This window comes from Puma concolor, chromosome F2 (assembly GCF_028749965.1).
Source record: "Puma concolor isolate L17-30 chromosome F2, mPumCon1.1.hap2, whole genome shotgun sequence".
Taxonomy (NCBI): Eukaryota; Metazoa; Chordata; class Mammalia; order Carnivora; family Felidae; genus Puma; species Puma concolor.
Window position 1 is genome coordinate 42,337,180 of NC_141684.1, and position 26,537 is coordinate 42,363,716.

General features: G+C 37.3%; 1 protein-coding gene across 7 annotated transcripts in view; it reads right to left on the reverse strand.

Annotated features, from left to right (window-relative positions):
* Positions 1-11,677: 11,677 nt before the first annotated feature.
* DPY19L4 (dpy-19 like 4) overlaps positions 11,678-26,537 on the reverse strand; it is a 68,790-nt gene continuing 53,930 nt past the window's right edge. For 6 of the 7 annotated variants that reach the window (XM_086695568.1, XM_086695567.1, XM_086695566.1 and 3 more), the window contains 3 exons: positions 23,401-23,533; positions 16,079-16,237; positions 11,678-15,827 (listed from right to left, as the gene is read on the reverse strand). In XM_086695568.1, the coding sequence (XP_086551694.1) occupies positions 15,663-15,827; positions 16,079-16,237; positions 23,401-23,533 (457 nt within the window). In that variant the 3' untranslated portion in view covers positions 11,678-15,662. The other variant, XM_086695571.1, reaches the window with a different exon arrangement.

Here is a 26,537-nt window from a genome sequence, read left to right on the forward strand (position 1 = left end):
AAATTCGCATAGAAATTCCTAGAACAATGGGGTGCCTGGGTGGCTCAGTCAGTTAAGCATCCCACATGGGCTCAGGTCATGATCTCATGGTTCCTGAGTTTGAGCCCCACGTTGGGCTTTCTGCTGTCAGCACAGAGCCTGCTTGGCATTCTCTCTCCCCCTCTCTCTCTGCCCCTCCCCTGCTCACTCAAGCTCTCTCTTTCTCTCTCTCAAAATAAATAAATAAATAAATAAATAAATAAATAAATAAATAGTAGGAGGTTTTAAACTGTGTTTCCTAGGGTTTGAAGTATGATCCAGCAGGATCTCCCCAGGAATACTCAAATCTCACTGACCAGCTGTGTTCACCTTCTCCTTTAAATGAACACAGTGAAAGAGACTGGCTCTCTAGACTGCATTCTCAAAGGGGTGATATCAGACCCAAAGGGGTGACAACCGGTCTTTGGAGGGGTATCAAGTTCTCTTTTTATGTGAAAACTACAATATACATTTAGCACATAAACAGACATGCAGTTTATGTCTGTTTTTTGGAATGTAGGAGTTGGAATGCAGTTTTTTTGGAATGGGGCAGGCCATTCCAAAAAAGATACCTAAAAAGGCTTCCTAGAGGGCCATAAAAAGAACAAGAAGTTGAGAAACATTTGTTTAGACTCAAGCTAAATCCTGAGTTTTCCACATGGAATGGGATGGAGTAGAGAACATTAAACGAGATAGAAGCTGAAATTTCAATTCTGGATTCAGTTCTGGCACAGATGTGGAAAGTTGAGCAAATCAATCTCTCTGAACCTCTATTTTGAACCTCTGTTTCTGAACATCATTTCTAAAATGAGTATAACAATGACTTTTCAGGGGCTCCTGAGTGGCTCAGTCAATTAAGTGTTCGACTTTGGCTCAGGTCATGATCTCACAGTTCATGAATTCGAGCCTGTATCAGGCTCTGTGCTGACAGCCCAGAGCCTGGAGCCTGCTTCCGATTCTGTCTCTATCTCTCTCTGCTCTCTCTCAAATATAAATAAACATTTAAAATTTTTTTTTTAAAAACAATGACTTTTATAGAGTTGTCATCTGGATCAAATAAAATTATGGATATCACTGTGCTTTGCCCTCATTCTTAAGCCCTTTCCTCTACCTTTCTGATATGCTATTGCCCTCAGGATTCATAGTATGGACAGTAACTACTAAGGTATTAGGACCAGCATCTTCTGAAAATATTATATAACTAAAGGAAAGAAGAATGTTTGAATACCATCATGAGTTTTGCAGTAAGGGCAGGAATTAGTCAGTTTCAACTATAAAATGAGCTAATTTACTATTATAGGCTACGTTCCTTTGGGCATTTGAGATTTTTGGAAAAACTTCTGAGCAGAATTTTACAATTTTATAGAAGTTCTTGTTTAATTACCAATGATACAATTTACAAAGTTCATTCATTCATTCATTCATCCACCTTGTCCTAAAAGGATTTAAAAGTGGCCTCATTCTCCAACATGTCACATATGGTCTGTTCACAAGCCCCTTAAGGCTACTGAGAGTACTAACCCCTTCCATGTACCTGTGGATACAATTCTATATCATCCAAGGACTTCCTGTGCTTAAAAAAGAAGCATTCACTTCTATTTGTGCTTTGTTGCTCACACGGTTGAATCTACATATGTAATAAACACATTTGAATATTAATTTTTCTGGGGCGCCTGGGTGGCTCGGTCGGTTAAGTGTCCGACTTCGGCTCAGGTCATGCTCTCACGGTCCATGGGTTCGAGCCCCGCATAGGGCTCTGTGCTGACAGCTCGGAGCCTGGAGCCTGCTTCAGATTCTGTGTCTCCCTCTCTCTCTGGCCCTCCCCCGTTCATGCTCTGTCTCTCTCTGTCTCAAAAATAAATAAACATTTAAAAAAAATTTTTTTTAAATGAAAATTAATTTTTCTTAAATACTTAAATATTAGTTACAAGTTCATCTCATCAAAATGTGAACTACAAAATAAGGGAAAAAAGAATGTAAACTACTATTAACAAATTTAGCGTGACTGGTTCAAATATACTAAAAAGCAGTCAAACACACAAGAATTACAAAATGTATTACTCCTTACACTTAAATCTTTTCTGAAATATTAACCTCATTCTTCTAATTAATTTCTTCATTTTCCCCCTATATACCTTCCTAGGGTGACAATACTTGTTTTGCTACCTTGCTGAGTTATAGTAACACTTACTTCCATTTCCTCCTGGGGTTATAGGAATCTAAATACACAGAAGGAAAAGGGAGGTCACAGGTTTGAGGATGGGACCCAGACTGAGTTGCCTTTCCTTAGATGACTGAAATGCAAGCTACAATCATCTGGGTCCATTTTTATATTGGCCTTTGCTTGCTCATAAGACTTTTAAGCTTAATACCTTTCCTTTCTCACAGGATATGTGTGGATATGTACGTATACAACCATTTATTTATTTACACAAACTGATATCTTCCTTGAAATGAGAAGTTTCCAACAAACTTTGCACTATCCACCATTCTGGGTACGCTGTTTGCATCAATGCAAATTTATTTGTGCTTCAATAATATCTCATGGTCTGTAGGGTTATTTTTAAATTTTTTTTTTCAACGTTTATTTATTTTTGGGACAGAGAGAGACAGAGCATGAACGGGGGAGGGGCAGAGAGAGAGGGAGACACAGAATCGGAAACAGGCTCCAGGCTCTGAGCCATCAGCCCAGAGCCTGACGCGGGGCTCGAACTCACGGACCGCGAGATCGTGACCTGGCTGAAGTCGGACGCTTAACCGACTGTGCCACCCAGGCGCCCCAATGTAGGGTTATTTAGAGACTTCCCCTCCTGGGAGATGTGAATTTGGCACAATTAACGCCCTCTTGCGGACATTAGTTGACCCATCATCTTCGAACGCTGCCTTCTTTTTGTGACCGCCAGTAATGATCAGTGCTTCCTTTTCTTGATGTAGGTTCTGCTATTTTCTGGGATTAATCTATATATCAAATCTATGACATCATTTATTATAAGATGCATCCGACTTTTAGAGAAGTTAAAATGTGGAACAATGTGCATTTTAGAATCATTAAATTATGATCTTGAATTTTTCTAGTTCCTCATATTCATACTTCTTAACAGAAAGAGTATATAGCTATACATGACAGTCATCAACTTAATAGAAGAAATGGAATACCTGTATATTAACAGTCCCTTACTTATTTAAACAACACAGGTTATCCTACTACAATCACATCCTGTCACATCCATTTTCCTTTCATATCACAACTGCCAAATTGTACACTTCGTATTGACTTTCCCGTTTGAGGATCATGATGAACTTTGGCCTATTATAGAAGTTTTTCAGCTTACTAAATTTACTATTTTCTTACTGATGTTCAGTAATTTGTGCTGAATTACATTTCTATTAGGTGATGCTAATCTAGCTCCATCTTGATTTTTCCCCCTCCCTCGGGTGTGAAATGAATTACCAGGAGTCCTTATTCCTTTGTTGAAGAAAACATTTTAAAAACCAAGTTGGGATGAGGAGTGCCTGGCTGATTCAATTGGTGGAACGTGCAGCTCTTGACTTTGGGGCTGTAAATTCAAGCTCCACATTGGGTGTTAGAGATTCCTTAAAAATAAAATCTTAAGGGACACCTGGGTGGCTCAGTCGGTTGAGCGTCTGATTCTTGATTTCAACTCAGGTCATGGTTCATGATCTCATGGTTTGTGCAATCAAGCCCCACATTGGGCTCTGTGCTGAATAAATAAGTAAGCATTAAAAAAATTTTTTTTAAATATTGGACTGTTGATTCTACTTTTTTTCAGACAATGAGGTTTAATCAATCATGATACATTTCCATTATCTCAATTGTATTTTGCCAGAAAAGATCAGTGTTAGTTCTTCAAAGCCTCCTCCCCACCTGAAAAAAAATTTTAATGGGCATTTTCAAGTATTGATATCTACAGCAATATTGTACAGTTTTATTTTTCTAAAATTTTTATAATGTTTTGTTGCTTTTTTTAACGTCTTATATTTTATTTTTGAGAGACAGACAGAGCTTGAGCCGGGAAGGGACCCAGATAGGGAGACACAGAATCCAAAGCAGGCTCCAGGCTCTGAGCTGTTAGCACAGAGCCAAATGCAGGGCTCGAACTCATGAACCGTGAGATCATGACCTGAGCCAGAGTTGGACGCTTAACCAACTGAGCCACCCAGGCACCTCTGTTGCTTTTTAAATTACAAAATCAATACATGTTTATGGCATCAAACTTAGAAAACGCAGAGAAGTGAAAAGAAGGAATTACCTATTGCCAATAATTCTACCACTTTGCCATTATCAACATTTTGATGTGCAAGTAGTCTTTGCTTTGCACACTAGTGCAGAACCATAGGTACAAACATGCAAGCTGAAATGATGCAAAAGTGATCTCAACAATCAATGGAAATAGTTACTATTGTTCCATGATCTTTAATTTTTAAAACTTTGAAAAATCTTGCCAGAACATTAAAAACTCTCTAACTGGTGGTTATAAATGAACAGGGAAATAAAAGAATGGAAAAAGTAACATTTATTTAAACATTTAAACTATAAACATTAAAAACATTGGGAATTAAAGCATTTTATTTCTCCATTAAAAAACTTATCAAAAGTAGGGGTGCCTGGGTGGCTCAGTCAGTTAAGCGTCTGACTTCAGCTCAGGTCATGATCTCACGGTTCCTGAGTTTGAGCCCCATGTTGAGCTCTGTGCTGACAGCTCAGAGCCTGGAGCCTGCTTCAGATTCTGTGTCTCCCTCTCTCTCTGCCCCTCTCCTGCTCCTGCTCATGCTTTCTCTCTTTCTCAAAAATAAATAAACATTAAAAAAAATAAAAAAACTTATCAAAAGTAGTTTCAGCAGTGCTTGTCTTCTTCTCATCATATAACTCACCATATGGAGCAAGCATGTATTCTATTTTCACTAATTCTCATATCCCTTTCTAAGTTAGGATCAGCTTTTGTAATTTTATCTTTTGTGTTTTCAATGTCATGAACTATCTCCGAGAACTCCTTTAACATTAAGGGTTTGTTTGTTTTTTGTTGTTTTTTTGGGGTTTTTTTTGGCTACTGTGACTTCCTCTGGGACATCATCATCTTTCTCATTTATATCAATATATTCACGAAGCTCCTTTGGCAGCATATCTGGAGTCTCTGAACAGTGGCAGTGTTGACACAGCCACGGTTAGATATTTATTCTATAACTTTATCTACATTTGGTTCAAATTTCATTCAAACATTATCATTTGGTTTCTTTGGTGTACTTTTAAAAAATATATTTATTTACTTATTTTTGAGAGAGAGAAAGAGACAGGGGTGGGGAGATAGAGAATTCCAAGTGGGCTCCATACTGCCAGTGCAGACCCCGATGCAGGGCTGGACCTCACAAACCACAGGATCGTGGCCTATGTCGAAATCAAGAGTCGGTTGCTTACCTGACCAAGCCACCCAAGCAACCCTCTTTGGTGTACCTTTATCTTCGGCCAGTTCCTTCTTTCAATTACCCATTTCTGTAAAATGTCACCTAGGTTTGTCACTGGGAGACAAAGAGGCAACATCATCACATGCTTTGCTGTGTGTAAACTGAAAAACAGATGTGCAGTTACCAGTCACAGATTTCGAAAGAAGTGACTGTGACAGGTATCTCTTATTCACATACCGCCTTGTGGTACTTTATGCAATCAGTTACTATACCATCATGTGAAATTTGAACCGTATTGTTGAAGGACTGGTGTTAACTAAACCATGGTAGTTGACATCACTGCTTATCAGAATGATGCAAAGCAAGGAAAGCCTACATATCGTTCCAGTCTTTTCTATTCAACTGTATGCATACTTTTTAAAAATTGGATCATCTTTGTGGCATATATAATAAATTGGCTCAACATCACTCATCCTAATGGCCTACTACTGGCTTCGTAGGAAATCTAAAGTCTACATTTCTCAGATTCCCATCTAGAGCTCTGCATGTGACCTAAGGTCCAAGTAGAGGCTGTAAATTTTGTTCTAGAATAGTTCCATGGTGTGATTTTGTTTTTCCTGCCTATCTTTTTCTCAGTGTTCCTGAAAGCCTCCTTAGGCTGTAACACTACAGTAGTTAATACAGTGTGGTATTGGTGAAAGAATAGACGAATAGATCAATGGGACAGAATAGAGACGCACATATAATATAGTCAACTGCTCTTTGACAAAGAAGCAAAGACAACTCAATAGAGCAAAGATAGTTTTTTCAATAAATGGTGCTGGAATATCCACATGCAAAGAAAACAAACAAAAAACAAATATAGTAACAGACCTTACGTACTTCACAAAAATTAACTTGAAATGGATCATAGGCCTAAGTGTAAAACACAGAAGTATAAAACATCTAGAAGATAACATAGGAGAATACTAGATGACCTTGGGTATGGTGATGACTTTTTAGATAAAATACCAAAGGCACAATCCATGCAAGTAATAGTTGATAAGCTGAACTTCATTAAAATTAAAAACTTCTGCCCCGTGAAAGGCAATGTCAAGTAAATGAGAAGACAAGCCACAGACTGGGAGGAAATATTTGCAAAAGATGTATTTGATAAAGGACTGCTAATTTATACGTGGAATTCTGCCCTCAGGAGAAATGATTTAATCAGAGCCTGACTGCTCAGGGAGAAGGGAACTATCCAACCCCAGCCCACTCTAGCCATCCTGTCCCACCTAACTGGGAGTAAAATGAGAAGCACTTGTGAAGTTCACAGTCTAGAGCCACAGGCTCACTAAAAAACCGGGACCTGATCATAGGACTACAGAATGCCTCCCCTTCCCCCCACCACACTACTATATTACCAAAAGCCTATTTACAGCAATTCCTTTTACCCAGAGTATGCCTGCTTATCAAGAACAAATTACAAGACATACTCAAAGGCAAATAGCACAGTTTGGAGAGACAGAGCAAGCATTAGAACCAGACATAGGAGGGATGTTGGAATTATCTATAACTTAAAGGAATTTAAAACAACTATGATTAATATGCTAAGGGCTCTAGTGGGTGGACAGCATGCAAGAACAGATAAGCAATGTAAGCAGAGAGACGAAAACCCTAAGATAAAAACAAAAGAAATGCTAGAGATCAAAAATACTGTAAAAAAAACAGGGGCCCCTAGGTGGCTCAGTTAAGCATCGGAGTCTTGATTTTGGCTCAGGTCATGATCTCTTAGTTCGTGAAATGGAGCTCCAAGTTGGGCTCTGTGCTGACAATGTGGAATTCTCTCCCTTCCTCTGCTCCTCCCCACCCTTGCATGTGTGCGCACGCTCTCAAAATAAATAAACATTTAAAAAATACTGTAACAAAACTGTAGAATGTCTTTGATGGACTTATAGGTCATTACTTGGTCCAATACACTTAGATTTTACTTAATAAGCCGATTTATAGGGTTAACTTTTGCAGAATTAATTTCAGATGCAATACTTAATGGTTTTATTTTTAAAAATTTTTAAGTTTATTTATTTTTGAGAGAGAGAGAGTGTGTGTGCACAAGTAGGGAGGGGCAGAGAGAAAGAGAGACAGAATCCCAAGCAGGCTCTGCACCATCAGTGCAAAGCCTGATGCGGGGCTCGAATTTATGAACTGCAAGACCTGAGCTAAGATCAAGGGTCAGTCGCTTAACTGACTGCGTCATCCAGGCACCCCAATATTTAATGATTTTAAAGGATAATACTGAATAGGAGCTGTGAAAGTGCTAATATTGCATTGATATTCAGAAAATAATAGTTTAAATTTATAAAACACTTGCTATGTGGCAGGAATTGAAACTTTTACTTAACATATATATATATATATATATACACACACACACACACATTTTTTTTTTTTTTTTTTTTTTGAGAGAGGGCACCAGTGATGGAGGGGCAGAGAAAGAAAGAGGGAGAATCCCACGATGGGGGGGGGGGGGGTGGGGAGAGAGAGAGAGAGAGAGAGAGAGAGAGAGAGAGAGGGAGAGAGGGAGAGAGAAAAAAGCAGGGCTCACCTGATGCGGGGCTTGAGCTCACCGAAGTGGGACTTGAATTCACAAACTGAAATCATGACCTGAGCCGAAGTCAAATGCTTAACAACTGAGCCTCCCAGGTGCCTAAACATTTTTAAAAGTTTATTTATTTATTTTGAGAGGGGGAGTAGCTCTGTATTCTTGGCTGCACCCACCTGGAGTAGATTTGCCATCATTCTGAGCTGAGAGGAGCAGAGAACAAGGGAGAGAGAGAATCACAAGCAGGCTCTGCACTGCCAGTAGGGACAATTATTTTTTTAAAAAAACAACCATTTAAAATCTCTGGAAATTGACCTAAAGACATATGGCAAATGAAGAAATATTTATTAAAAAAAAATCTACTGGGGCGCCTGGGTGGCGCAGTCGGTTAAGCGTCCGACTTCAGCCAGGTCACGATCTCGCGGTCCAGGAGTTCGAGCCCCGCGTCAGGCCCTGGGCTGATGGCTCAGAGCCTGGAGCCTGTTTCCGATTCTGTGTCTCCCTCTCTCTCTGCCCCTCCCCCGTTCATGCTCTGTCTCTCTCTGTCCCAAAAATAAATAAACGTTGAAAAAAAAAAATTAAAAAAAAAAAATCTACTAAAACATGGTAAGAACAGCCACAGTCTGTAGCATTTGAACCCATGGGGCATTTGAACTACCATCCCCCCCACTGTCCCCTCCCAGCTCAGAATGATGGCAAATCTATCTACTCCAGGTGGGTACAGCCAAGAACCAGGGCTACCTCTCCCACTCAGTGCCCCATCACCCTGGGAGAGGCAGGCCACCGGAATTTCCCACTTCTCCAAGCCATGTGTTGTAAAGGCTGAATTCCAAGCAAGTGAGGCCAAAAGGCGGGCTACCTTCTTTCACCTGTTGACACAACTTGAACAAACCTTGTAGAATCTCTAAAAGTAAGGAAGAGTTTTATCTGAGCCCAAGTTAGGACAGCTGTCCAGGAAACACACTCTTGACAGGGAAGAAGGTGTTCGGGAGAATGAAATTTTCACAGGGTTATATACTTTTTCACAACATGTAAAAGTGCAAAAGACTATATAGATTTGCATATAGGCAGGAATCGTAAGTTGCAGTGTAAAGGAACGCAGGAAGTAGAAACATTGATCAATAGGTACCTCAAGGACGAGATGGCTTTCCTTCAGGCTACTCATTCACAAAGCAGATGTACAATGCGTGCATGGAGGGCCACAAATCAGGCTTTAGGTTTGAAGAAAGTTTATATACAGTCATGTTGACTTAGAAGGAAATCTAAAATGGCTTCCCTTGTATATCAGGCCTTTAGAGGGTTTTTCTCATGTCACACCTGATCCCCACTCTTAAGAGTAGGGTCTCTAACTCAGGCATGACATACTGGTCATTCTCATCCCAGCTAACACGTAGAGTGGTTTCCAAATTGGGAGTCAAGACCAGAGAGCCTATCATCCCCACCCAGAGGCTTGCTCCTAAAGTAGGAGTACCACACAGATCCATAATTCTGTCTACACTACCAGCTACAGAGCTGTGGCTTAGGGGTTTTTGCCCACGGAGAAAACCAGGATGTAAAACAGAGAACTCCACAGCTATCCCCAAAGGAATACACTTTATGTGAAACAGGGTGTAGGGAAGTTCAAGCCTAAGGGTACTCAAAACAACAGATTTTGGTGGAAAGCAGTTAAGAAGCTGGTAGTTTCATAAAAGATACAAGCTAAATCAGATCACATAGTTTACCAGAGGCAAGGAGAGAGAGAGACAGCAAACAGCCTTCCTGGCATTAGAACAAACCACAATCATTGACCACCCTCCCCATTACTCCTTCAAAGTAGACAGGATTTAATTAGATCAGGTTGTGGCATAATTTATGCCCCAGGGTATTGTTTTCAACAATAGAACAATCAGAGGAGAATTAGTGAAGTTTCACAACTGAGTAAACATCAAGGAAAGAGACAGTATGGATCCCTGCTAAAACCACTGTCAGGGTGACTATGTATAATCAAGGCAGTGTTGTCCAAGGACCAACATCAGAGGCCCCATGATGTGTAGGAAACAGACATCACTAAAATAGTCCATCCAACACCAAGGAAAACACCAAACCAACTATAAGAACTGGCTCCAGGGGATGGGGGATTAGGGGGTAGGGAAACCAACATCCACTGTTACTATAAACAGAGAATATCAATAGAGATGGAAATTATACACACAAATGGAAATTCAGAAAGGTTCAAAAGCAGATTTGAATTGACAGAATTAGCAGACTTGTAGGTACCTTGATAGAGATTATGCAATTCAAAGAGCAAAGAGAAAAAAATGAAAAAAAAAAAAAAAAAAAAAAAACCACACAACTGAACAGAACCTCAAAGAAATGTGGGTCATTATTAAACACACCAACACAGGTATAATAGGAATATAATAAGTTCCAAACTTGATTTAAAGGAAATTCTTTTAAAAAAATTTTTTTAAGTGTTTTTTTATTTTTGAGACAGAGAGAGACAGAATGCAAGTGGGGGAGGGGCAGAGAGAGAGGGAGTCACAGAATCTGAAACAGGCTCCAGGCTCTGAGTGGTCAGCACAGAGCCCGACGCGGGGCTCGAACTCACAGACTGTGAGATCATGACCTGAGCCGAAGTCGGACGCTCAACCGACTGAGCCACCCAGGCGCCCCAAGGAAATTCTTAATGTATACAACCAAGAAGCTCAACAAACTCCAAGTAGGATACATGCAAGAGCTACTTCAAACACATCATAGTAAAAATGCTTTATCAGTATCAAATGTGATTTAACAATGTTATCAAAATTAAAAGCATTTGTGCTTCAAAGGACACTATCAAGGAAGTGAGGTAAACCCACTGAATGTAAGGAAATATTTCCAAATCATCTATCTTATGAGGAATTTATATCTAGAATATATAAAGACCTTTACAATTCAATAATAAAGACAACCCAATTTAAAAATGGGCAAAGAATCTGAATGAACATTACTCCAAAGAAAATATACATATAGCCAGTAAGCACATGAAAATATGCTCAACTTCATTAGCCATGATGGAAATGTGGGTTAAAACCACAATAATATACCACTTCACATCAAGTAGGATGGCTACAATCAAGAAGCAAGGTAATAAGCAAGTGCTGAAAAGGATAGGAAGAAATTGGAAACCTCACACATTATTGGAGGGATGGTTAAACTGGTACGGCCATTTTGAAAATCACTCTGACAGTTCCTCACTATAGTTCTAATAGAACCCAGAAATTCTCCTAGACATATACTCAAGAAAAATGAAAACATATATCCACCCCCAAATTTTTACACGAGTGTTCACAGTATTGTTCATAATAGCCAAAAAGTGGAAACCCAAATGTGTCCAACAACCGATGAACATATGAACAAAATGTGGTATATCCATCCATCTATGTGAAATGTCCAGAATGTGCAAATATAGAGACAGAACGTATATTACTAAGGATTGCCTAAGAATAGAGTGGTTAGGGGTGATAGCCAAAAGGTTTGGGGTTTCTGAGGTAATAAAAATATTCTAAAACTGTGGCGATAATTGCACAATTCAATACTAAAAACTGATCAGTTATACACTTTAAATGGGTGAACTGTGTGGTACATAAATTATATCCCAATAAAGCTACAACAAAAAAGATAGAAATAAGAGACAACTTAAAATTCTAAAAAGAGTTTTATTATAGAAACAAAACAAGGAGTGTAATTAAGCATGAAATAAATAATTTCATTCTTGATAAAAGTATATTTAATGTTACAAAATCTGAAGTAAACTAGTTTATAACCCAACTCTTTTAAAGGATTTCTATTTATTGAAATTAACTTTTATTCTTTTGGAAAGATGTAACAGTTACAAGAGGAACACATTTAATCTGGTATACATTGTTATAGGTACTATGACTCAGAAGTCAACATACATAAAAGCAGCTGTATTCATCTTTGCTAAATAGCTGTACAAAGCTATTCACTTAAAATATTAAAAAGTTGTTTATGAGATATTTCAAACTATAAGTTTGGAATGCATGTTTCTATCTGATACCATTATTCCACTAAATACAGTGGTCAGATGTTTAGTGTATCTCTTATAGAACTGCACATAGGATTACAGAAGCCAAGATTAAAATTTTGCAAATTCTAAGAGACATAAACAAGTGATTCAAAGATGACTTTATGCTAAATTCAGCAAATCTGATTCTTCAATGCCCCTTTTTTATTACAGAAAACAAGTATAATTTTAGAAACCTTAATAGATGGAAAATAGTTGAGTTAAATATATTCTTTGCAATTTTCACATCTAATTTTACTTAAAGTGTTAACTCTAAACATTCAAAAAGCTAATAACGAGCCATTATTTCAATAAGAATTGTTTAACTTTACTTGCAACTTTTCAAAGTTGTAATTTTAATACATATTGGGATCTAAAACTATTAGCAAATGGCAACAATAGAGACCATATATTTAAAAAGTGGACAATTGAAGTGAGAATATATTGAGATGTACAGGAAGTAGTTATTTGCTTTACAAAAAGTTCTTAAATATACAGAATAATTCATAACACGTGATGTTTAAATATTCATGCATTTAAAATAAATCTACCAAAAAGATTGACCTACATACAACTTTTAGAAACCCCATCAATTTTATAAAGAGAGGCACTACTTTTTATCTATCCACTAAAGGCAATAAAATGTTTTAACAGTTCAAAAACAGGGCGAAAAAACAGTTGATTTCTCAAAAACAAAACAGTTTTAGTAAGATGGCTATCACTGTGCCCTTCAAGAAATTAAGAACCTATTTTTTTAAAGCCTAGTTTCCAGCCCCAACTTGTAACACACTTTGACCTCCATTTCTGCTTTTCCTTAAACCAATCTGGAGTGTGTGGAAGAGTGCCACAACATTGAGGCTATGTGCAGTTTGGGTTAATGTTCTGAAAAAATATGCTGTCCATATACACAAAAAGTAATGAAGAAAACAGTTAGTTCTAAAGTATAATGCATACTTCCTAGGCTGTAAAACCCCACCAGTCTAACAAAAAGCACCAAGATGCCAAAGTGGGAAAAAATATAAACCAGCACAGAGTCAATATCATAAACCATATCAATTAAGTTTTATTTGTTAGACTGTTTGGCATTTGGGAAGCTAGATAAATTAATTTAGCAGGCAAAAAATCCCATCACTACCCTTACCAAAGATTTGCTTATTAACGAATTAAAGTCAATACTAAAAATAGCCTAGTGAGGAGTTTTTCTCTGTGCTTAATGATGAGGAAACAGATACCAAATTATAGAAAAAAGTAGATAATATTTTTTGAAAATAAACAGTAAAGAGAAATAAAGAAGTTAAGGCACTTATTTCCATGGTTTTGCAACATCAAGGGCAAAGTATGTTTTGTATTTCTTTGAGAAATTCCTTTCATCCTAAAACCGTAAACTTTGCTCCTTTCATAGGTTTTTATAACCTATGAAAATCTAACAACTGTAAGTTACCCAAATGGAATTACTTACAGAACTTTTAACCAGTTTTTACCCTACAAATAAGCAAGGAAATTAATAAAATGTTCCTCAAAGTTTCCTACTACTACTGTTTTAACTATAATTAAAATAGAAGCTAATCTCTTGTATCCAATATTATTACTTCTATAATAAAGCTCACATTTTCCTTTTCAACTGATGCTGAATGAACAACTTATCATTTAAAAAATTAAATTAAAAGCTTCTCCAAATCAATTTTATTTAAGAAATAAATAAATTTGCTTTGGCAGAAGCAAAAGCAACTCACTAATATGTTTATGTCAAAAGCCAAAACAAAGTCAAAAAACACACATCAAAATGAACTCAGCATATTTGATAATATAAATCAATACAAATTCAATTAAATATTTCACGCTACATAGGTTATTCTATTTCCCTTTCAACATATGCAAGCTAACCCTGAAGTTACATTGCTTTACATGCTCTAATCACAAGGACTACCAGGTGACCCTTTGCTGTGTACTTAGGTAACCACAGTAATATTTTCATAAGGCTTGAAGTTCAATACTAATGACTCACTATTAAGACGTGCAGAGAACCTGAAATGCCCTGCCTTGAAATATGTTAATTGTTAAAAATTATATAAAAGCATGAAATGAGAACCAAATAAAACTAGTACACCAGATATATGACACTGCCATCAAACAATTCTGAAGCTCTAAAAAAGCAAAGCATCCTCAAGCTAGTCTAAGAGTGCATGTGCTTTTGCACTTAAAAAAAAAAAGCCCCACATATATATACCCGAAAATAAGGATAATGAAAAGATGCTCCCTTCTAAAGTAGTAATTCAGAGTACTGAAACTGCAATTTTTACAACACTCTAACAAGTGAAAATTTTAAAAATCTATTCACTAAACATATGCATAAGGTAAAACTAAACATGCATCCCATCTTATTAAAATGATACATCTATCCTGAATCTCTTTATATGCCCCAATGAATCATTTAAGAATTTCTTTTAATAAGTGATTAAAAATACGAAAACATTTAACCTAAAGGAACGTAGCATTTAGACTGTGAAACTGTGTTGTGAATTTTATTAGAATTGTCATTTTGTTCTTAATGTTGAAGACTGTACTATAGTTTCATAAATAACAGCATTTGTGCTTTATGGTAAACATATCTGCATGCAGAAGTATGTTTAATAGCCTCTGCCCCATCTCAGGAAATTGTTCGTTTTAGTGTTGTCATTTTAGTTATTAATATCAGAATATTCTCATTCTGATAAAGACTTAATTTTTTATTTAATACGTCAGTAGAAAATATGTGAATAGACTGTATACCCCATTCTACCCCTTTAAAAACCTGAACAACATTCTTTTAAATGTTTCAAAAATATTTAGGTAACAACAGTTACACTGTTTTATCATGATTAAATTGGTATTAAATTTATGGGTATAAGTGAAAAAGGCTAACCACTTAATAGTCATAAAATAATAAAATGCAATATTATGTCCTCTATATTACTAAGAAAGTGCACATTTATATAAGCAGCAGGTGAGGAGAGCAGTATCATGGAAAATCTGGATATATCTTTATATATATCCTTCAAAATCATGTTCCTTTACACAATTTACACATTTTAATTTAAATGTCACATATTTTCAGCTAACATTTAAATTAATTTTTATTGTAATATTTCAATTCTATTATAAACCATGAAATACCTTCAGAAACTGCCTCAAGGGTAAGAAGAGTTCTTTCCTTCTAGTCTATAATTATGACTTTAAATGGTATATTTATTAAATGTTATGTCTGAGAAATATACTCTGACCTTGAACATATTCAAATTCAAGACCTATGTTATGACAGAATGAAGATTTATGAGGGCAATTTTATAATAATTGAAAAGATAAAGTATTCAAAGACCATGTAATGATAAGGAAAACACCTGACTGGAATGTTGTGGCAGATTTGACATTTTACCAAAGGACAGTAATGCTTGATGTTCTATTCTTGCAGAACTCTGGATCCAGTTAACAGCAGGAGGGGAAAAGCAGCAGCAACATTTCAAATGTCCATCCTCTGATTTCCAAAAGACACCATGTAAGTAGAAGAAAATCACATTTTACTTCAAGTGATAGGTCTTTGAAATGAAGACTCTGCTATTTTCAAGACTGAAAGGATATCACAGTGTTGATTTTATATACAAAGTAGGATCTGTTCCAGTACACTCTAGTGAAGTAATTCACATATGGAGAATAGTTAATTTTGACTTCATGACAAAATCGCCCATATTTTGAATAGGTCAACTTGTCACCTTCTTCGCAAACCACCTGTCAAAAGGTATGAAACACCATATTAAAAAGTGTCAGGTCACGATCTCACAGTTTGTGAGTTTGAGCCCTGCATTGGGCTCTGCGCTGATGGCGTGAAACCTGCTTGGGATTTTGTCTGCCCCTCCCCCGCTTGGGCGTGCTTGCTCTCTCTCTCAAAATAAAAAAATAAACTTTAAAAAGAGTAAGATTAAGCTAAATTAAAAAGTCATTTTTGTCAAAAAGATTTAACTTTTCAAATGATTACTTACGTGGCCATTTGCAATGTCTAATAAATCTTTAACCCTACAGCCTCTCATGGTTCCCACCTCATTGCAGATAGCATCCTCTACAATTAGGTAATTAGCCTTGTAGGATGTCAGTATTTTATAAATATCTTCAGCAGATCGCTTTGAATAGATTTGATAGATCTGGAAGAATATAATTAAAACAGTGATGTCAAAACATTTAAAATGTATTATTTGAAACTACACATTGAGCATTTACTATTATTTGGTATAAAGCACTATCTATGGAAAATAAAGATATTCACTAAGCCTTGATTCCTGCCCTTAGGAAGCTTATATTCATAATTCATTCACTTGCCACTGAATATCTTCTCTGGAGAAATGTCCATTCAAGTCCTTTGGCCATTTCCCCCCAGCTTTATTGAAATATAAGTGACATACAATGTTGTGCAAGTTTAAGGTGTACAACCTGTGGATTTGACACACTTAAATATTGCAAAATGATTACCATTACATTAGCTGCCACCTCCACTGTGTCACATAATTACCATTTCTTTTTTCTGGTGAGAACATGTAAGATTTACTCTCTCAGCAACTTTCAAGTATGTAATATAGTATTATTAACTAGAATCACCATACTGTAACATCAGATCCCCAGAACTTATTCATCTCATGACTGAAAGTTTGTACACTTTGACCAACAACTCCTCCTTCCCCTACCCTCTAGCCCCTGGTAACCACCACTCTACTCTCTATGAGTTTGGCTTGTTTAGATTCCATATGTAAATGATAATCAGAGTATTTGTCTTTATCTGACTTATTTCACTTAGCAATGGGCTTTGCCCATTTCTTAACTGACTTGTCTTTTTATTATTGAATTATAATAGTTCCTTTAATCTTATACCACATACAGTGTATTTTATACTCACTTATACATGAAATAAAGTTAGCAAGGTTAAACATAGTTTGATCACTGTTACAAAATACTAAATAAACAAGAATGCTTAAAACTCCTGTCTTGATTCCATGGTATTTTCCATTACAATTTTGCTGAACTTATAAGATAATAAGTTCTGGATCTTATTAAATAATAAGCTTGTTCAGTTTTTCTGAGATGCTAACATTGGGCTAGCTCTTGCTACAAAATACAAAATAAGAGAATCACAAATGTTAGGCCAAAAGTATCACATGCTATTTGTCCTGGAAATACTGAGATTTGATATCTAGATTGGACAAGATCCCAACCTATTTGATACTCAGCAGCCACCTCCTACATGTTATGATTTCTGTCATTCTAGCACCTTCAGGTCCAATGTCCACCAACATGATAGAGGTACTTACTGATATTCTGTGGTACACAGAATGTTAATAAACGCTTCTCTTTGCTAAATAGGTTTCAATGGAAATATTTCTATCCAGCCTATATCTATTTATTGTTTTCCACATACATTTTTTACTTACTTTTAAATTTTAAGAAGCTGTAACACACTCATGGGGCATTAAAAAAAAAATACTTCTAGGGGCGCCTGGGTGGTTCAGTTGGTTAAGTGTCTGCTTGATTTCAGCTTAGGTCATGATCTCATGGTTTGTGAGGTAGAGCCCCACATTGGGTTCTGTGCAGACAGCATGGAGCCTGCTTGGGATTCTCTTTCTCCCTCTCTCTGCCCCTCCCCCTCCCCCAATAATCTCTCTCTCTCTCTCTCACAAAATAAATAAATAAACATTTTTTAAACATACACACAAGAAAACCACTTCTATGCAATGGCAACAACACAGGGTTTCTCGATCTAAGTACTATTGACATTTTGGGCTAGAGAATTCTTTGTTGGGACAGAGGATGACTGTTCTGTGTAGTGCTGGATGTTCAGCAGTATTCCTGGTCCCTACCCACTAGATGCCTGAAGAATTCCTCCTACAGTTGTGACAATCAATGTCTCCAGACATTGCCAAATGTCCCTTAGGAGCATAATAGTCTCAGGTTTGAGAATTCCTGGCCTAGGAATTATACAAAGATTAGTCACAGGTCATGAATTGTAGATAGAATGCAATTCAAATGATATGGTCTCATTTATGGAGTCTGATTTGAATTTCAGTTTAACAACAAATTTATTCAGTCAGTACTTGCTGTGCACTAGATACCAAAGAGAAAGACAAAGTTTTGAAAAGAAACATGGTTCCTATTCTCATAGTTAAATCACATAAAACATAAAACTCTAAAATGTTTAAATTTAACTAGAACCTAATTAAAAGTCTGACCTAATTATAAGTGATTCTGAAATTCTGTATTAGGAAAAGACCAATCATAAGACAACAAAAAAACTAAAAAAAAAAGTTCAGGAATATGCTATATACATCTACATTCTAGGCGACTGTACCTTTTCAAAATGCAGCAAATACTAGACAAAGGCAGCTGTTGTCTCTCAGGTAAATCACACCCAGATGGATCTCCTCATCTCTGACCTCTCCCCTGCTTCAATCTGTTCTTTCTGCTGTGACCATAATTAACTCTCTAAAACAGATCTAAGCATTCCATTCCCAGGCTTATTAAAGGTCTCTAATAACTCCCAAATGCCTCAAGGGTAAGTCTAAATTCTTCAGCACAACATTCCAGGTCCTTTAGAATTTGGCCCTAGTTTATTTTTTTAGTTTCATGGCTATACAAATTTCATGGCTCATGTCATTTTTCATCCTGGAATCAATGCATTCTTTTTCCAACCATGTTTCTACTAGTCCTTCAAAGCCCAGATCAAGCCAATGCCTTTTATGAAGACTTGGATTTGTAGAGGCAGAATGGATTGTTCCTGCCTTTTTTTTTTTTTTTTTTTTTAAAGAAGGCTCCATGCCCAATGTGGAGCTTGACCTCACGACCCTGAGGTCAAGAGTCACATGTTCTACAGACTGAGCCAGACAGGTGCCCCAATTATTCCTGCTTTTGTGCTCCTCTTTGTACTTTCTATGTTTCTATGTGTGTGCATATACAATTTAATAGTAAATCAGAACATAATAACTAATATTTAAGTCTTACTATGTTTCAGGCATAGTGCATTATCTCATTTAATTGCTAAATAGGTTTCAATGGAAATATTTCTATCCAGCCTGTATCTATTTATTGTTTTTCACATACATTTGTTACTTACTTTAAATTTTAAGAAGCTGTAACACACTCATGGGGCATTAAAAAAAAAAAAATACTTCTAGGGGAGGCTGGGTGGCTCAGTAAGTTAAGCATCTGACTTTGGCTCAGGTCATGATCTCACAGCTAGTGGGTTCGAGCCCCACATCAGGTTTTGTACTGACAGCTCAGAGCTTGGAACCTGCTTCAGATTCTGTGTCTCCCTCTCTCTGCCCCTCCCCGGCTCATTATCTATCCTTCTCTCAAAAATAAGTAAACATTAAAAAAAAATTTTTTTTTAATTAAAAAAAAGAAATGCCAGGGACCTTGTCTCCACCCCACCTTTAAAATTTTTTTTCTGTATTAGGGCACCTGGGTGGCTCACTCATTTAAGCATCCCGACTCACAACCAGAAGATAAGAACTTACTATAATAACCAGATTCAGAAATTTGCTCAAAATTAAAGAAATTAAAGAAAACACAAATAAAAGGAAAGATATTCTGTGCTCATGAACTGGAAGAATGTTAAAACGTCCATACCACTTAAAGCCATCTACAGATTCAGTGCGATTCCTATCAAAATTCCAATGGCATTTTTCACAGAAATAGAACAAACAATCCTAAAATCTGTATAGAACCACAAAAGACCCTGAATAGTCAGAGCAATCTTGAGAAAAAACAAAGCTGGAAGAATCATGCTTCCTAACTACAAACTATATTACAAAGCTATAGTAATCCAAATAGTATGGTATCAGGATAAAAACAGACATATGGGGCACCTGGGTGGCTGAGTCGGTTAAGTGTCCAACTCTTGATCTCAGCTCAGGTCATGATCTCACAATTCATGAAACTGACTGTGCTGACAGTGCGGAGGCTGCTTAGGGTTCTCTGTCCCTCTACCCCTCCCCCATCCTCTCTCAAAATAAATAAATAACCGTTAAAAACAAAAACAGATACATAGATCAGTGGAACAAAACAGCCCAGAAATAAACCCACACGTACACGGTCAATTAATTTACAACAGAGGAGTCAAAACAGTACAATGGGAAAAGGACCATCTCTTCAATAAATGATGTTGGAAAACTGCACAGCCACACGCAAAAGAATGAAACTGAACTACTATTGTACAGCACACACAAAACTTAACTCACATGGATTAAAGACTTGAATGTAAGACCTGAAACCATAAAACTTCTAGAAGAAAACACAGGTGATAAGCTCTTTGATAATGGTCTTGGCGATTATTTTTTTGGATTTGACAGCAAAAGTGGAGGCAACAAAAGCAAAAATAAACAAGTGGGACTACATCAAACTAAAAAACTTCTGCACAGCAAAGAAAACTATCAACAAAATGAAGAGGCAACCTACTGAATGGGAGAAAAAAAAAATCTGATTAAAAAGTGGGCAAAATATCTAAATAGACATTGTTCCAAAATAGACATACAGATGGCAAACAGGTACATGAAAGGTGCTCAACATCATTCATCATCACAGAGATGCAAATCAAAACCATAAAGAGATATCACCTCACAGCTGTTAGAATGGGTACTATCAAAAAGGCAAGGGGCGCATGGGTGGCGCAGTCGGTTAAGCGTCCGACTTCAGCCAGGTCACGATCTCGCGGTCCGTGAGTTCGAGCCCCGCGTCAGGCTCTGGGCTGATGGCTCAGAGCCTGGAGCCTGTTTCTGATTCTGTGTCTCCCTCTCTCTCTGCCCCTCCCCTGTTCATGCTCTGTCTCTCTCTGTCCCAAAAATAAAAAAAATAAAAAAAAAAAAAGTTGAAAAAAAAAAAGCAAGAAATGAGAAATGCTGGCGAGAATGTGGAGAAAAGGGAACCCTCGTACTGGGGATGGGAAGGTAAAGTGATACAGCCACTGTGGAAAACAGTATGAAGTGTTCATCAAAAACTTAAAAATGAAACTACCATATCATCCAAAAATTCCACTTCTGGGTATTTATCCAAAGGAAATGGAAACACTAATTCAAAGAGATATATGCACATCCATGTTTACTGCAGCATTATTTATAAAAGCCAACATATGGAAACAACCTGAATGTCCATCAGTGGATGAATAGATAAAATGTAGTATATGTGTGTGTGTGTGTGTTTATAAATAGGAAATTATTCAGCCATAAGAAAGAATGAAATCTTGCCATTTGCAACAGTATGGATGACCTTGGGATGCCTCGCTGGCTCAGTCAGAACATGTGTCTCTTGATCTTGGGGGTATGAATTCGGGCCCCAGACTGGGTGTAGAGATTAGTACTTAAATAAATAAAGCTTAAACACACACACACACACACACACACACACACACACACAAACAAAAAACATGGCTGGACCTTGAGGATATTATACTAAGTGAAGTAAGTCACACAGGACAAATACTGTAGGATCTCACTTATATGTGGAATCTGAAAGCAAAACCAAAACCAACCAAACTCACAGATACAGAGAACAGACTGGTGGTTGCCAGAGGTGGGGGTGGGAGGTGGGTAAAATGGGTGAAAGGAGTCAAAAGCTACAAACTTCCAGTTATAAAATGTATGTCATAGAGACCTAATGTAGAGCATAGTGACATAGTTAGTAACACCGTACTGCACATTTAAAAGGTGCTAAGAAAGTAGATCTTAAAAGTTCTCATCATGAGAAAAAAATTTTTATAGCTATGTATGTTGATGGATGTTAACTGGACTTAATGTGGTAATCAATTTGTAATATATACAAATATCAAATCATTACATCGTACACATGAAATTAATATAATGTTATATGTCAATTACACCTCAATTATTTATTATTTATTTATTGTAAAAATTTTTTAACCATATTTTTTAAGGTTTTTTTATTTTGAGAGAGAGTGAGAGAGCAGGGGAGGGGCATGGAGAGAGGGGGACAGAGGATCTGAAGTAGCTCTGTGCTGACAGAGAGTCCAGTGTGGGGCCTGAACTTACAAACTGTGAAATCATGGCCTGAGCTGAGTCAGACACTTAACTGACTCAACCACTCAGGCACATCTATACCTCAATTTTTTAAAAAAGGCATTGTGTGGGGTGCCTGGGTGACTTAGTCGGTTAAACATCCGACATCAGCTTAGGTGCTTAGGTCATGATCTCATGGTGTGTGAGTTCGAGCCCTGCATGGGGGACTGCGCTGACAGTTCAGAGCCTGGAGCCTGCTTCAGATTCTGTGTCTCCTTCTTTCTCTGCCCCTCCCCCACTCATGCTCTGTCTCTCTCTGTTCTCAGAAATGAATAAACATTAAAAAAAATTCTTTTTAAATAAAACAGGAATTGTGGAAATACAAAAAAAAGGGGGGGGGGTGGTTCCTGGCTGGCTCAGTTGGTAAAGCATATGACTCTTGATCTCAGGGTTTTAAGTTTGAGCCCCAAGATAGGTGTAGAGATCAGAAGTGTTGAATCACTACATTGTACACTTTAAACTAACATTATACCGTATGTTAACTAACTGGAATTTAAATAAAAACTTAAAAAATAATCTTAAAAAAAAAAGGAAGACAAACTTGTTCAAGGTCACAGAGCTAGCACATGGCAGGAGTAGCATTTGAATCCAGGTATTCTAATTCCAGAGTCGTCTTCTTACAGTTTAAATTCTATATTGCTATATTACCTCCTTAGCTTACAGCATACTTAAAAACTACATAAAATTCTCTCAAACTGAAAAACAGAATATTTGGAATTTAGGTTCAGTTGATCACTGCTTCCAGATATGAAGTTAACATTTACATCTGGACCAGTCAAAATAATACATTCTATTGTATTATTAGATATTGTAATGTTATACTAAGTTATTAATAACAGCCCATACTGAAAAATAAACCACAGTGAGACAGAACTTTAGCTTGGAAATACAAAGTGTATCAAGACATTCACTGACAGTCTGCCTGCCTTCGGTAATTTGATTGAGAACAATCATATTTTCCAAAGAATGTTTCTCTTTGTGAAATATTACATATGAGTTCCCTTGAAACTTTGTGGAAAATTAAATGTTTCTCCTAGAAACTTATCAATACCATTCATAAAATAAAGAACTTAGTATTTTAATTTTGGCTCTCCTCTTGGTTAAATATATTACACAGCTTTTCAAAGACTAAAGCTAATAATCAACTCTTTCTAAAATTGTTTGAATTTTAATAGCTCTCTAAAATACAGAGCTATACTAAAATAGAAGAGGGATGTTTAAAAGATTTAAATGTGTAATCTAAAATGCCTTACATTTTCATTTCTCTTGAGAAGATCATCATCATTGTAAAGAGGTAAGCTGGTCACCATCCATCCCGTGCATAATTTAATCGCACCCATTAACTGTGGACTCCCTGCAAACACAGCTGCAACTGGAGCTTGCCTTCTGTAAAGAAACATAAAGATTTACACACTGAAAAGGTAAGTGTACTATTTAGATCAATGATTTATGTCAACTCTGAAACAGCAGGCAACCAATCATGTATTGTATGCTTGAATTTCTATATCAGCATTTGTTTCATTGACGAATTCAAAAAAAATAAGCACCTGCTAAGTGCCAGGAACTATTTTGAATGCTGAAAATATGGAAAAAAAAATTTTAAGTTTTATTTTCATTTTTAAATTTATTTTGAGAGAGTGAGAAAGAACTTGAGAGCAAGTGGGGGTGAGGCAGAGAGACAGGAAGAGAGAGAATCCCAAGCAGACTCCATGCTGTCTGTGCAGAGCCTGACATGGGGCTCAATCCCATGAACCATGAGATCATGATCTGAGCCAAAATGAAGAGTCAGGATGCTTAAATGAGTGAGCCACCCAGGTGCCCTAATACAGAAAAAAAATTTAAAGGTGGGGTGGAGACAAGGTCCCTGGCATTTCTTTTTTTTTTAATGTTTACTTATTTTTGAGAGAGGGATAGATAATGAGCTGGGGAGGGGCAGAGAGAGGGAGACACAGAATCTGAAGCAGATTCCAAGCTCTGAGTTGTCAGCACAAAACCTGATGCGGGGCTCAAACCCATGAGATCATGACCTGAGCCAAAGTCAGACACTTAACTGACTGGGCCACCCAGGCACCCCAAGGTTCCTGGCTTTTGAGAGAGATGGGAGGGATATAGGCCAGGTGGTAATACTACTACTAAAAAATAATGCAGGGTATATATAATGACAGGAATTTACTACTTTATATAGTGTAATCAATTCAATGGTGAGTGTGAATTCTCAAATTTATCCTTCTGAAAATATTAACCACCACAACCCAAATCTTTCCCAATCCATCCATCTCCTGCTTCTTCCCTACCTTTACCATGTACCTGTCTGCAGATAACACATGTAGGACTTCTCCACTTTGAACGATGATCCAAAGCCCCAGAAAGATGCCACTTACAAGACTAGGAAACCTAAAAGCAGATCCCAAAGGGTTGCTCCAATGTCTTCACTAACCAATCCAACCAATTCAACATTCAGCATCCACTTACTACACGCTAGAGTCAATGCCAAGCTCTGGAAATAAAAGATGGCACACAGCCACTGTCTTCAGGGAGCACCCAGTAATGGGGAAACAAACATGAAACAGGATAATTATACCACAGTAATATATATAACTGCCTGATGTACAATGTCCAATGTTCAAGCCCCTATGCTTAAAAATAATGTGATAAATCACACACCCAGATTTAACTTCATCTTTTGTTAATGACAATGCAAAGCTATACAGTCAGTGTCCTACAATGGTAATCACAATTCACAAAAAATATTAATAGGCAATAAAGGTGATCTAAAGAAAACAATTTTTATACATATGAAATGTGTATTTACAGTAACAAAACCTTGTAATAACACCAATTCTCATTTCTATAAACCTATTCCTCATTTATAGAAACATTTTTGTCTCCCCCCCCATATTTTCCTGTTTTTTGATAGTTTCATTTTTTCATGTTTTATTTTCTCCTTCTATGTCTTAAACATTTTTCAGTGTAGTTATTTCATAGTGTCTACACACAGGGTAGACTAGTTGTAAAATGGCTGCAATGATTCTTACCTCATACCTATGCTCTCAGAGCAAACAGTGGTCCTGGTCATGTGACTCGCTTTGGCCAACAGAACAGAAACATAATGTGAGCAGAAACTTTTAAAATGTTTGACATTGAGATTCGTCCTCTCTTGCTACTCTTAAGAACTCTATAACCACTATCTTCTAAATGAGCCCAGGCTACCTGAGCTGGATGAGAGGCCTGTGGCCAAGTCAATTCCATTCCCCCAGCTGGTACCTACCCAACCTTTAGACATGTGAGAGAGGCCATGCCTGACCACTCAGTCCCAGAGCAGCTAGCCCAGACCAGAAGACTCTTCCCCACCCCCCACTCACTGACTGCCAAAATAGTGAAAAATAAGAAATGTTTATTATTTGCAGCCACTGACTTTTGTGGTAGTCTATTATGCAGCAGAAACCAACTCACATAAATTTTATTATCAGAAATTTCTAGAGCTCTGGGGCACATGGCTGGCATAGTCAGAAGAGCATGTGACTCTTGATGTCAGGGTCATATTGGGTATAGAGTTTACTTCAGTAAGTAAGTAAATAAACTAAAAAAAAAAAGAAAGAAAAAGAAAAATTGTTAGAGATCTAATTCTGTTGTTTATCACAAACAACAGCTGATCTCACTGTGTTGGACCGTTTTGTCATGTGTTTTTTAATTTTAGAGCTCATCTTCATGAAGTCCTATTTGTGGAAACCTGTGTAGCCTGGGTTGAGAATATATCAGACACTCTAAACCACACAGGACCACTTTTTATGATGATTTTTTGACTGGGGGTTTCTTGGATTAGACAAGTATAATTTCAAACTGCAAACCCGTGTGAATTCAGATCCACTGCTGCAAATTCAGAGGAGAGACTTTTGTTTGACTAATAGCTGAGGCCAAGGAAGATATGCTTTCCCTACCACTGGATGGTTATTTTGTGGGTCTATTCTATCACTGATAGTGTAGTCCTCTGAGCGTCCCTTAGTCATATGTGTGTGTTGAGAGAGGGAAAACGGGGTCTCAATTGCAATTCCCTGTATCCATAGGCCAAAGACCATATCTTCTGTCCTGTGTGGGTTTTAACATACGCATGGCTATTAGGGGTGCCTGGATGGCTCAGTCAGTTGAGTGGCCGGCTTCAGTTCAGATTCATGATCTCACGGTCCGTGGGTTTGAGCCCTGGGTCGGGCTCTGAGCTGGCAGCTTGGAGCCTGGAACCTGCTTTGGATTCTGTGTCTCCCTCTCTCTCTGTTCCTTCCCTGCTCACATTCTGTCTCTCTCTCTCAAAAATAAATAAAGATTAAAAAATTTAAAAATAGGGGCGCCTGGGTGGCGCAGTCGGTTGGGCGTCCGACTTCAGCCAGGTCACGAT